A 13,127-nucleotide genomic window follows, 5' to 3' on the forward strand; every position below is an offset into this window, starting at 1 on the left:
CAACCCTTTTATTTCAGGTCTAATAGTCTCCTTCCACCTTTTATTCCCTCTGTACAGGTATAATATCAAGGACCAACCAATTGGCTTTATGTGCCTGGAATTAGCTCTTTCTCTAGAAATAAATCAGACAGAAAAAGACAAATACCATATTTCACTTATGTGTGGAATCTTAAGAACAAAATAAATGAACAAACAAAATAGAAACAAGTTGTCCTCCTCCTTGGCTGAGGACAGCCTCCAGCCTGACTATCCATTTCCTAGTCTTGAGAGCTCCAGATGGTGAAAGGGAACATGTCTAAGGAGCGAGGCAGAGCGAGAACCACCGCCAGCCTTATCCTTGATAAACCACACTCAGGCCTGCAACAAACGGGGCTCGCGAAAGCTAACCCCCAACGTCTTCCGTGAAAGCCTGCACGAACCCTGTCCTGTGACTCTAAAGAGACACAAAACGGGTCCATAATCCTTCCATTTTCTCCCTTCCCTCTTTTTTAGGCCTAGTGGCTGTTGATGAAAATCAGGCGGTGAGTTGCCAGTTTCCCTGCTGATGTGCCATGGCAGCACCCTGTGACTCTCACTATCAACTGTAAGTATTAGATAGAGCTATTAAGGATGAGCAGCCTCCCAGTAAGTAGAAAGAAGGGAAACTCTTGCGATGCAGGGAACACTTTGGAGCCTGCCGGTAACCAGGGTGGCTGGGGCTGCTGATCCCTGGGCCTGTCCTCATCACATGTTAGCACTGTTTTCCCTCGGGAAGGGAGGGTAGCCACAGTGGCAAGAAGAGTCTTGGTGAGCATAGACCTAGATACGAATCAGCCAGTCAGCAGCAGATGGAGGTCAAAATCAGAGTAAAGCACAAGGATCAGAATGACAGAGTAGACAAGACGCCCAAGAGTAAAGACAGAACTGAAGAGATGGATATAAAGCTACACATACTTCTCCCATTTCCCAGGCCTGGAGCACCCTGCTGAGAAAATTTCCTAGTCACAGCCTTTGTACTCACTTATTTAATGATAACAGTTCAGAATCTCAGCTGTAGAACAAGTAATCTAGGACCGGAACATTCATCCCTCCAAAAAAGTGCGTTTCCCACCTCAGGCAGTCAGTGGTATGAATCTGAACTCTCTCACTCACATTCGCACTGAGGTCTCTTCTCTGCATTCCCAGGTTGGCTGGCACAGTCATCTTAGAATAATCCCTAAATGTGAAATGTCTGTTCTCAGGAGTCATCATTTCCACTGTGAAATTCTAAGTGATAGAGAATGAAGACTAAGGATCCAAGATTAATTATCAGATTAATTTACCTAAAACCAATTTACCTAGAGATAATTAGTCTAAAATAAATATTTATCAAATCTGCAGCATTTTCCAAAGAATCTAGCAGATTCACACTTTCACTATTTAATGATGTTGTCTGTATAACCTTGAATTGTTAGTCAACTGAATAAGCCACATGCCTGTTCATTTGCTTTGGATATATTGGCATTTTAACAGCATGGGTGTAGAAGTTAGACCAAAGCATAAAATCATATTGAGCTTCGTTATTTTTTTCAGGGCATCTAATTTTAAAGGAATATTGGATTAAGAAACACACAAAAAAATGATACACAAAATGTCTGTACCAATTATATTTATTGCTAGAAACTTTAAGCTTTTTTAAAAAAAAGTGTTTGAAAAGCAAATAACATAGAGATACCCATCAAGGTAGGAGGAAGCAATCTTATCATTTACAAAGTGCTGCAAATTTGATAAATTTATGTTGCTGGCAATTCAGAAGTACTCTTGGATGAATAGATATAAATCCTTGAAATACCCAAAGCATGACAAAAAAGAATAGAATACCTAAATGGCTAAAAAAATAAAAGTAAAAAAATACCCAAAAGGGATTTGAGCCTTTGGCAGTGGTAGTAACTTTGAACACACAGGTTTTCAGTGAAATGGTTTTAAGAGATCTAGCTTTAGGTAAACGAATTTCAGCAAAACTGAACTAGAACCAAGTCAAAGTGTTCTGCCCCTGTGGCGCCCCAGAACCTCAGAGTTTGGGGGTTACAGTAGATGTAATCCTGGATCCCTCTGACAGGTGGCAGCTCCGGAGTAGTGAGCTGCTGCTAGGGACCAGGTGCAAGAGTGACCTGAGAAGGGAGCGAGTAGGTGTGTGTGAGAACATGCCCCTGGGTGCCTATACTGGGCAGGTGGGCTCAATGCACTTACACCTGGGGAATGTGACTAGCTCGAAGCTTCATAAATGTCTCCCCCAGCAATTCCATACCCCAAGGCCTACTCATTACCACCTCCACCAGCTGAGGAGAAGTAAAGGCACCAGTTAGTCTTCCCAGGCTCACGTGAGTCCCTGAGAATCAGGCAATACAGGCAGCAGGCCCACCTGGAGCTGGTCTCTATTCCCAGCCTTGAGGTGAGCAGCTCTCTTAGTCCTTAGAGAGCAGGTGGCCAAGAAATAACTCATTTATAAGGTTCACCTCTTCACCTAGATACAGAAATAAGAGACTGTGGTGTGGTAAGAACCTGTTTGATCTCCTATCTGACCCCGTGTGTGGGGTACAAAATAGTTAGGAGCTTCCATGATGTCTTCCCTTCCTGTAATCCAGGACCACAGCATTTGCCAATTTACACATAGACTTATACTGGAAATACAGACTAGAATCAGACCTTTACAGTGTATGGGAGCCTGCCTGTGTGTGCTTAAGTATATGCTACAGCACAGGTTGCACATGTGGGAAGGAAGCCAGTCACCCCACCATGGTAACTGGAAGGTTCCTCCTCCACAATCCATTTGGAATGTCATGATCTTTGGGTCTCTGGCCCTTGGGGCCCTCCCCAAAGGACTCTTCTGCCAGGCCTGCAAGGTCCATCCTTGCCTCAGCTGGCCTCAGGGGCCCACTGGCCAGAGGAATTTGTCAATGGTGGTGATGGCAGCAGCAGTGACCGCAGCTCAGATATAGTTGGCAGGGGGCTGTCGAGCGTTGAGCCGCTGCATGTGACAGCTGTGGCAGAGCAAGTGCCCGTCCAGAGGGAAACAGCAGCAGCCTTCTTCATCACTCAGCTGCATCCGGCAGTCCTAGGGGAAAGGGACACCTAGTTCACCTCAGCCCAGGCACCTTAGACATTTAGGAGTCTGCCCTACTCAACACCAGACTTCTAATGACTAGGGGGAAAGGGTGGGTTGGAAGGGATGGACTCCCAGAAGAGAAACCTGAGAAAATACCTCGGCTGGACACCAGGTGTCGCTGCTATAGCAAAAATAATGAGACAGGCTCCCATTTCCAGTGGATACCAGGAGACCCTATTCAGAAAGGACTAAACAACGAGGGCCAGAGAGAGTGGCTGGAGGATGAGATAGATTGGAGGTAGGTCAGAGCACTTTCCTAGAATTTATGGTCTATACTTTCCTATAGTCAAGTCTAGGGCTTGCTCTTGCCTGGGCCCCATTCCAATTTTCCAGGAGTCCTGGCCCCCAACACTCACCTCACAGTGATAGCACTCGAAGTGATAATCTCGGTCCATGGAGATCACCCTCACAATGTCCTCACAGCCCTGAAATAATGCAGACCCCCATGGAGATGAGAGCCGTTTGACAGCCCAACTTCACCCTCCCCTGCACAGGCCCCTGCCACCCCAATGGGAAGATCACACAAAGGCCTCCAGAGCCCCTCTGCAATCATCTGTAGCTTCCCGGTGGGCTTTGCAAATCCTCCTGGAACTTCCCTCCCTTTCCTTGTCTCCAGGGCGTGGCCTTACCTATCTCTACCAGCTGTAAGGGAAGCGGAGGGAAGGGAAAGGGGCAGGCGGCATAAATAAAGGAGGTTAAGCTGGGGACAGGAGGTCCAACAGCGCTCGTTTGCTTTGGCTAAGCACAACCTCAGCACACACAGGATAAATCATTTCCAACCTTTTCCTACTGGCCCTGAGGACCGCCCCCCCCCCCGCCCCCTTTTCCCAGCCTCTACACTGGCCTCTGGTGACCTTGACCTCAAAGAAAGTCTGCCTCCCTGGACTGGGAGAGAAGGGACAGAGCCTGGGCCCAGTGCGGCTGTCAGACATGTCCAGGCCCGGATGTTAGGGTCAGGGTGGTAACCCTGAGAGCAGAGTCACACGGGAATCTTCACAGAGGACATTCCTCAGCACCACAGCATCCCAAGGGAGTCCAGGCCGCACGTTCCCATCCCTTCCCCAGAGGCAGCAGCACTGGCTGCCCTGCAGGAGAGCCCAGACATACTGACCTCTGAGGGGAGGATGGGTTGGTTGCAAGCCGCACATTTAGGAGCATAATTTCTGAAAGAGAGAGGGCAGAGATGAGCTGAGATTCGGAAATCCTGAGCCCAGTTCCACACCATACCGCAAGGGGTGGACTCACTTGTGGTAGTCGGTGACACAGTACACCTGGTTGGAGAAGTCGACTGTGAAGGGGATGCCATCCAGGCACTTGTTGCACACGATGCATCGGAAGCAGCCTGGGTGATAGGACTTCCCCATTGCCTGTAGGATCTGGCTCGTGGAGTGGGAAGAGAATCAGTCTCCCTCCAGTCCCACCTTCCCAGCTACCCATGATGTTCCCTGTTCTCACAAAACTCACCCAACCCCCTGCTATCCTTCCAGAACAATGCTATAGAATCTGAGGGGACCAAGGAGTCTTAAAGTGGAGGCAGAGCCCTGGCCGGTGTGGCTCAGTTGGTTGGGCATTGTGCCATGCACTGAAAGGTTGACTGTTTGATTCCCAGTTAGGGCAAATGCCTGAGTTGTAGACTTGATCCTTTGTGGTGGGAGTGCAGGAGGCTGTAGATTGATGTTTTTCTCTCCTCTCCCTTCCTCTCTCTCTAAAAATCAATTTTTTTAAAAGTGGAGGCAGAAACCCTGAAAAAGGCTTTAGAGAGCTAATGGTTCTCAGCCCTGGCTGCAGAAGGATCATCCAGGGAGCTTTTAATATTTTTATTTTTAAAATCCTCACCTGAAGACATGCTTTTATTGATTTTAAAGTGCGAGGAAGCGAAAGAGAGAAAAACACCTATCAGTTGTCTCCTGCACACACTCTGTCTGACCGGGGATTGAACCTGAAACCTAGGTATGTGCCCGGACCAGGAATCAAACCAGTCGCTTATTGGTGTATGGGATGATGCTCCAACCAACTGAGCCACACCGGCTGGGACACCCAGAGAGCTTTTAAAGACCAGCAAAGCCAGGGCCCCACCCCAGGATTTTATCCAGGCATATTCATCAGTGTCTGGTGAGGACCCAGGCTTTGGCATTTTTCTTTGCTTCTTCTCAGGTGATCTGCTAGGCTGCCAGGGCTGAAACCACTGATCTACTCCAATCCCCCTTTCTTATAGAAAGGAAACTGAGTTCCAGCTGATCCTAGCCGGGAGCAGAAAGGGGGCTGAAACCCAGAACCCCACAGTCCCAGCTCAGGTGGAGGGCCAGGCTGTGCCTGCAGAATTCGGGAGGGCCAGATCACACAGGTCTAGGGGTGGCAGGGTTAGGTGTCAGGACTTGATGTCAGAGGCAGAGAAGCCACTCTCAACAGTTGCTCTGGGAAGGAATGGATGAAAGTGATTCATCTGGTGATAGGTGTGTGTCCCCCAGCCCCCTTCTCAGTATCCATTTAGTCCCCGATTCCACCCCTCAGCCTCACTCAGAGTCTCTGCTAAAGACATTTGCTTACCTTTTCCAAAATCAAGTGACCACAAACACAGCATTTCTCAGCTGCCTCCTGAAACCCTGAAAACTAGAGACCAAGGGAGGATATTATAAACTGAGAATGACCTGATGGATGGAACGCCAATGAGCCACCAAAAAGGGTGTCCCAGTGTGGGAGCCAATTCTAAGCCCAGGGCATCCCTCTCACTCACCAGATAATCTTCCTCACAGTACACAGAGCCGTTGACGCTGTAGAAAGCCTTGCAGCGCAAAGTTCGCCCTGGAAGCAGCAGAGAAGGGGCTGGAGCCTGTCCTGGTGCCCAGGCCAGCGCTCCCCGCTTACTGCTCTCCACTGTGGTGTTAAACCTGGACTTCAGTGCTTGCCTCCTCCCTGCCCACACAAAATCCCATCTGATTCCTGCCAATCTCCCCTCTTCTCTGCCCACTGCTCCTCCAGCTCCTGCCTCAGCAGTTTTCTGTAACTGTCTCAAATGAGTGCCTTCCTCCCCACTGCATGGGGAGCCACCTGGGGAAGCAAAGCCAACCAGAGGCTGGAGTGCATGGTCAAAGGAGCTCCGAAAGCCCTAGCTGGTTAGAGTGTCAGCTCTCAGACTGAAGGGTCATGGGTTCAATTCCAGTCAAGGGCATGTACCTCAGTCGCAGGCTCGATCCCCAGCCCCAGTCTGGGTGTGCGGGAGGCAGCCAATTGATGTCTCTCTCACATCCACGTTCCTCTCTCTTTGTCTCTCCCCCCCTCTTCCACTCTTTCTAAAAATCAATGGGGGAAAAAAAATCCTCAGGTGAGGATTAACAACAACAAAGGAGCTCTGAAAAAGGTGGTGTACAATGTGCATGGAGTTGATCACATTGTCACAGGCCTGGCCCTCTGGGACCTTTCAACCCAGGAGCCTCCTTGTGGAGCATAGCTCTCCTGTTCTCCTAGCCTTGTTTGTCTCCCTCCAGGGACAGGCTCTACGGAGGCCAGCAGGCCAGGACTTAGCGGATTTACTGCTGAGGACAAAGTGCTTTGTTTGGGAGCAAAGTTGGTCCTCTTTCCTGCTGCGCTAGGCTCTACCCCAAGCTTACAGGAACCCAGTCTCCCGGGTCAGAGGCAGCTCAGGATGCCCTATGAGCAGACAAGGCAGGACCATTCCCCATGTAACTAACACCTAGGAACTCCTCCAAGGCATCTAAATGGTCAGGAATGGGGGAGAAGTGAGACCATGGCGGAGAATGAGCAATTTTCCCACCTTTGCCCTCTTCTCATCAAAATCTCTACTTCTAGCTCTGCCCAGAGGCTTAGAAAAGCTGACGTGGACACTCATGAGACACAGGGGAGTAGAGAGGAAAAGAGACATACCCAGAAGGGGTCCCATAAACAGAAGGACAGACAGACAGATGAACCTAAGGAGAACCAGGCAGAGGCTGGGGGTGGAGGAGTGAGGGAAAAACTGAGTGCTGGAGTCAGACAGGCAGAGATGGGAGATTAAAGGGTTAGCAAAGGAATCAGAGTGGGTAAGCAGTGGGGAGGAGGTAATGAGGGACGTGAGGGAAGGGCTGGGGAGTTAAGGCCACTGGGAGCAGGTCCCCTCCCCCTTGCCTTGGGCCTCCTGAGCTAACAGCAGGCATTCCTGGAGCATGATGTCATCAGCTTGGCATGGCCCGGTGGCCTGCACTCTGGCGAGGTGGCTGAACTCTGACCAGCCAAGAGAAAACCCCCCTCTCTGCCCCCGACAGTTCCCCACTCCCTCAGCCCACCCCCGCCTTTCCTACATTCCAGTCTTTCACTGTCGCCCTAGGCAACTTGGCTGCCCAAGACCAAACCCTAGGGAGGAGAGGCTGGAGGGTCAGGCAGGAGTCCAGGCTGGGCAAGCAGGGAGGCAGACAAGGAAGGAAGAGAGAGGCTGAGCAGAGGGAAGATGACTCCAGAAAGCAGACCCAGCATGGGAGTGAGAGAGCCAGGTAGGGCACAGAGAAGGGAAGCACGAGATAAGGTGGGGTAGCAATGGAGGTCCAGACACATGGTGGGGACAGCTGCTCTGTGAGCAAATGAAGAGGCACAAGTTCTGCTCCTGCTTCCCTAGGCACTTGTGACTGTGTGTGTGTGGGGGGAGTGCTTGAGCCTCGGGCCCCGGTCCAGATCTGGGGGCAGCACTCACCACAGGAGCAGCAGACAAAGCACTGGGTGTGGTAGAGGCTGTCCAGGGCCTGGCAGGCGTTGCTTTGCCCATAGATGCCTTTGTTGCACTTGATACAGGTGCCTGAGGGGAGAGATGTTGTCAGCATCACATCCTACTCCCCCTGCTCAAAACCTGGGATTCCCGGTCTGTCCTGATTGTGCCAAGTACCACAAGTCAGAGCCTCCCTTTGATGGGCTCCCTTCTGGGAAAAGAAGATAATAAGAAATGGAATGAAGCAAGGTCTTGGCTGAGTGGACCCATTCTTTTTTATTGATTAATCAACAGATATTTATTTTCTGAACATCTATTTTGTGCCTAACAAAAATATTGTGCTCAATACTGTGGAAAACTGGAGGCATGTCAAAGATATGGTCCCTGGCCTTCAAATGCTTACTTTCTACTGGGGAGAAAGGACTAAACAGGCAAAGTATGATCCGTGTTACACTGTGGGGGACAAACAGAGATGCCAGTGCCCAGTGGTAGACTCAAAAACACTCCCTAGGGAAAGAAGGCTGGGCCTAGAAAGCCTCTCTGAAACCTGTTTCTCCGTCTGAAAAATGAGCTGGTGTTTTGCTACGGAAGGACTTCTCCCTGCTCCATACCTCCAGGCTTCCAAGGATGGAAAAAGAAGGAACTGGCTCAGCAGTGGACCTGTGCAGGGGGGACCTTGTGAGCATGACTCCTGGGGGAGGCAGCTGCTGAGAATGCAGGGTGTGTTCCCAGGAGGGCTGCACAGGAAGAGGGGGATGGGTGATAGAACCCCTAAGGTCTCTCAGTCATCTTCCTTCATGGGAGGGCCAGAGCTGAACTACTCCCCGCCACCCCCCCACAAACGCATACACCTGGCCCTGGCACCCGCCTTTCCTGGGTGTGTTCTTTCCTCCCTCCACTCCCCAATTCCAGGCCCATGAGTGAAGCTGAGGGCCTGTCTTTGGGGAGCAGATCCCAACGGGCCTGCCTCACCCCGCCCCACCTCTCCCCCTCGGCACTCTGCCACACTCCTTGCCTGTTGGGGCCCATCCCAGTCTTTGCCCAGAGGCTTGGGAGCCCGTGCAGCAGCTGCAGCAACTGATGGGCCCAGGCCTGTCCTGCTCCCACCCTCTGGCAGCTGGGCAGAGCTGTAGCCAAGGAAGAGGGCCCCGACTAAGGACAGGAGCAGGAGGGTATGGTTAGGCTGGGGGTTCTTGCAGAGGAGCCTACCTGACCCACAGGGAGAAGAGGCCCCTCCCTCTGGGGTCAAAATGTGGCCTCCCCATCGGAGTGAGGATCTGCCCCAAGATCGCCATGCCGGGAGGCCCGGCCAAAGCCATTTCTTTGGGACATTATGGGAAGATAAGAGCAAACTGCTCAGGCATGTCCGCCTCACCTCCTGTAACCCAGATATCCAAACCTAGTTTCTTCTTGTCATTTTATTGCACTTTATCTGAATTCATTTTTCCTTTTGGCTCTGATGGTTTGGCCAACGAGACCTCTTTCCATCCAACACCCATTTCTCCTGGGCCTCAAAAGAAAATTGCAAGAAGCATCCTGTTACTTAGTCTCCCTTGACCAAAGCTTCTGCTATGGGCTTTCCTCAAAGGGCAGAGGGAAAAGGATGGGGGCGATTGAGTTGGACCAGGCAGGCCTCTTCCAGTCTGCAGCCCTACCACCTCTGTACCTCCTCTGCAACGCCCCCTCCCTGGCTGGGGTTCCCTCCCTATTCACACTTCTAGCCACAGAGGTCTAGAGCAGGACATGGGTGGTGAGAAAGGTAGGAGATGCTTGGAAAACGGAAGAGGCCCATAGCCCTGGGGGTGAGCCCTCCACTTCGTCCTGTCCTTCCTCTCACGGTCAGATTAGTATTGATACAGTGAAGTGGTGCCTGTAGGTCTTGGCTAAAAGGTATTTCAAGACCCCCATATCCCCCCATAGCTGAGACATAAAATCAATACTTCTTAAAGATAACCACGTGGGGGCAGGGGGAGACGGCGACCAGGCTTCCTTAACAGCAACAGAAAAATAGGCGGCTACTTCTAGCTGAATTCTGAGCAGGTTAGGGCCAAACTGAAGGCCAGGTGATCCTGGCAGTGCCACAGGAATACCCATCGGGGCGAGGGTGACCGGCGGTCATGCCTTCTGCCCTGACTTCCGGATGGGAAAACAGAAGCGGACACCACCAGGTCTCCGTTTAAATGCCCGGGCGCGCCCCGAGCCGGCAGGACTGGGGCGGGCAGCAGTAGGGTCCCTGCTTTCCGACCCAGGGCGCTTCATCCTCCCTCCCAGGCCGGCTCCGCGCGTGTTCGGAAGCCGTCCCCCGCCCCCCACCTCCTCACCCCACGCCTCCGCCCTGCGCGGCGCGGCCAGCCCCGCCCGCGGGCACCTGGAACTCGGGGACAGGAGCCGGCACGCACGCGGCCCGCCCGCCCCGTCCTCCCCCCGCGAATTCCCCAAATTCCTGCGGGCGGAGCCTGGGCCCGCGTGGGGGCTCGGCGCGCAGAAGCCTGCAGGGGCACCGCCACCCGGGGGGGCGGGGGCGAGGGGGGATGCGCTCACTGTCCCCGGGTCCACTCCCGGAGAGGCCTGCTGCCGCGGAAAAAACCGAGATCCTAAAGCCCGGGGAACGAGGGAGTCAGGGGCTTAGAATTCAGCAGGATAGGTGTCCCCGTCCGTTTGAAACCCATTAGGAAGGGGAAGTCCCTCCGGCCTCTTTGCCAGCCCCGCGTCTCCGCCTCCGACCACCCGGGCCGGCAATGGGGGCCGTCGGGCCGGTGAGGCGCAGGCAGCGCGGGGTCCCTGCCTGCCCCTCACCGCTCCTCTCACTCACCGAAGTAGTCCTCTCTGGCCTCGGGTTCCCGCAGTCGGGGCCGGGCGGCCTCCGGGACGAACGGACCCGGTGGCTCCTCGAGACCAGACGGCTCCATCCCCGAGGGCTCCCCGCGGGCACCGATCTCGCGTCCACCTGTGCCCGCCGTCAAGCGCAGCAACGCCGTGAGCTCCTCCTGGTACCGGGCGGCCGCCGCGCAGTCCCCGTAGCCGGTCACCGAATGTCGTCCGGGTTGCGCCCCTCGTCTCTCCAGGGGCCCCGCCGCTCCCACTCCAGACCCGGCTAGAGACCCAGGGCTGCCCAGGGCCGGAGGGTACGAGTGGCGGCTTTCCTGGCAGCCGAACCCCGGGGGCCGGTGAGCGCAAAGTCGGTCTAGGGCGGCGTGGAGCTCGGGATAAGCGGACGGCGCCCCTCCGGGCGAGTAGCCCGCCGGAGCCCCAGCCAGAGGCGGGCCGAACAGGCACGGCCCGACGGGCAGGGGGCTGCCGTGGCGCTGGTCGTAGCCCATGCTGATGCCGCTGGTGCGATTGCTGCAGGGTCGGCTCCCTCCGGCCCCGCCGGCCCCAGCCCCGTCCAGCAGCAGGCTGCCCCGGGGGCTGGACGGCTTGCTCGCGTCGCTGGCGGAGCTACTGGCGAAACTGGAGCGGGGGCTGAGGGCTGGGGCCGTGGTCTCCAACCGAAAGTCTGGGGGCAGTGACTGAGGTAGAGGCAAGGCCCGGGTGGGAGCCGGCCCCCCGGAAAAGGAGCCCTCGTAGCGCTGCGCCTCAAAGGAGCCGCGCGGGTTGCGCTCAGCGTCCAGGGGTCCTGGCTCCCGGGCTGATTCCAGCGGCTCATCCCCAGGCCCCCCGGTAGCTCCACGGGGCCCTGATTTCCTCGGTCCCCCCGACCCACTCAGGCGCCCTTTGGCCGGCCCGGGGGTCCCATCAGACCGGCTAGATTCACCCTTTCTGCGGCCGAACTTAGCGCTGCCGGAGTCCGAGAGTCTTAACTTCTCAAACAGGCGGCTGGCTTTCTCTCCCAACCGCTCCATGCCCTCGGGCCTGGGGCCTCCAGCCCCCTCCCCGCCCCGCACCCAGCAGCGTCTCGGCCCCCGCTTCTCTTTGCCTGCGGCCGGGCTCCGGTTCCCCGGGGGCACGGGGTAGGCACAAGGGTTTAGCGGGCGGCCCAGATGCCCGGCGCCAGGAATCCCCCAGCATCCCCCGGCAAGAGGGGCTGCGGACCCGCGCGCATCAGGGGCTGAGCAGGGCTCGGAGGGCCTACGGCTGTCCCGTCCGCAGGTCTATCTGTCCACGCGTCGACTTGCCCGGCCGCCCCGCTGCTCCCGGCCCCCGCCCCCTCGCTCTCACACTCAGCACGGACGGAACTTCTCTCCCAAACTTTTGTCTGCCTGGCCGGATCTACTTTCCGGGAGGGGCGGAGCACCGAGCGAAGGAGAAACGGGGGTGTCTGCGCAGGGATCTCTGCTGCGCGGAATGGGGCGGTGGGAGCGGGTCTTAACTGTCCTGGAGGTGGAGATTCGCCGCCAGGAGAGGAGAGGAGGGCAAGTTCGGGCAGTTGCTCCTGCATCACTCGATGACTGGGACAGGGAAAAGTTGGGGTGGGACTCTTTGTCTGCAGTTGGAATGCGCGGAGGGGCACGGTGGAATGTCCTGGTCTAGAACGGGGCGACGCGAGGCATGCTCTGTGCAAACACCACTTTGTTCCTAGTGTGGGGACTGGGAGAGATGAAGAGAGACTGATTAAGACAGGGAGGGATCCGTAAAGAGGAAGACAGGGAAAAAGAAGAAAGGTAGGTACATAAAGAGTTTCAGAGACGCCGGCGTAGTGTCCAGAAAGGCGAGGAAGCCCGTGGAGAGAGGTGGTGGAAGACAGGTAGCGAAAGGAAAGGGAGCAAAGGAGATTGAGGGTGGTGCAGAGACCGAAGGATGAATAGACTAAGAAAAAGACAAATTTGTGCAAGTCCAGAGAGAATGAGAGGTAAACTGTAATAACAAGACACCACTTCCTGAACCCAAAGCTCTGTTTAAGAAGGGAAGGAGCTTTAGTGTCAATGTAAAAGGAGGAAAAGGTTTGGAACTAATCTGTAACTTCAGATTAGGACAGATAGACCCCCCCTGGTGTTGGGAAATGAAATTTTTTAGCAAATATTTCAGGTGACTATGGGATAGGTCTGGTTTTAGGGCTAGCGAATGCCCCCACACCCCCCCACACTTTAGCTGGCCCACAGGAGATTGGCGATAAAGAGTAAGTATTAAGAGGAAGAAAAGTAATGTCATTTAAAGGAGTTAGCAAGTGAAATGATCAGGGTGGAAAAGAAAAAGAGGCTGATATTGGCCATACTAGAAGGATCAAGAATAAGGAAAAGAAGAAACCATGGTTGAAGCTAAACATATCCAGTTAAATACCCACCAACTGATTTCGCCCAGACTAACACATCAGGGGCAAGGGATGGAGGAAGTAGAATGGAGAAGGAAAATGACTCCTTTGTATTTAGATAG

At 54.2% G+C, this 13,127-nt stretch overlaps 1 protein-coding gene across 1 annotated transcript; it reads right to left on the reverse strand.

Moving 5' to 3' along the window:
- Positions 1-143: 143 nt before the first annotated feature.
- Positions 144-11,979, reverse strand: AJUBA (ajuba LIM protein). The gene is made up of 8 exons (XM_081104558.1): positions 10,630-11,979; positions 7,806-7,907; positions 5,859-5,926; positions 5,672-5,734; positions 4,370-4,500; positions 4,236-4,287; positions 3,481-3,549; positions 144-3,073 (listed from the first exon to the last, which is right to left on the reverse strand). The coding sequence occupies exons 1-8, from the start codon at positions 11,657-11,659 to the stop codon at positions 2,948-2,950; spliced, it is 1,641 nt and encodes a 546-aa protein (XP_080960684.1). The 5' UTR covers positions 11,660-11,979; the 3' UTR covers positions 144-2,947.
- Between the last annotated feature and the right edge of the window lie 1,148 nt (positions 11,980-13,127).

Source organism: Myotis nattereri, assembly GCF_964212035.1.
Source record: "Myotis nattereri genome assembly, chromosome: 1".
Lineage (NCBI taxonomy): Eukaryota > Metazoa > Chordata > Mammalia > Chiroptera > Vespertilionidae > Myotis > Myotis nattereri.

Bases quoted from the DNA above. Each gene is read 5' to 3' on its own strand.
- AJUBA (XM_081104558.1), bottom strand. From the start codon at position 11,659: ATGGAGCGGTTGGGAGAGAAAGCCAGCCGCCTGTTTGAGAAGTTAAGA. The intron at 7,908-10,629 runs GTGAGTGAGAGG...CTCTCCCCTCAG, and splicing joins GGCCAGAGAGGACTACTTCG to GCACCTGTATCAAGTGCAAC. The intron at 4,501-5,671 runs GTAAGCAAATGT...TCCACGAGCCAG, and splicing joins GTCACTTGATTTTGGAAAAG to ATCCTACAGGCAATGGGGAA.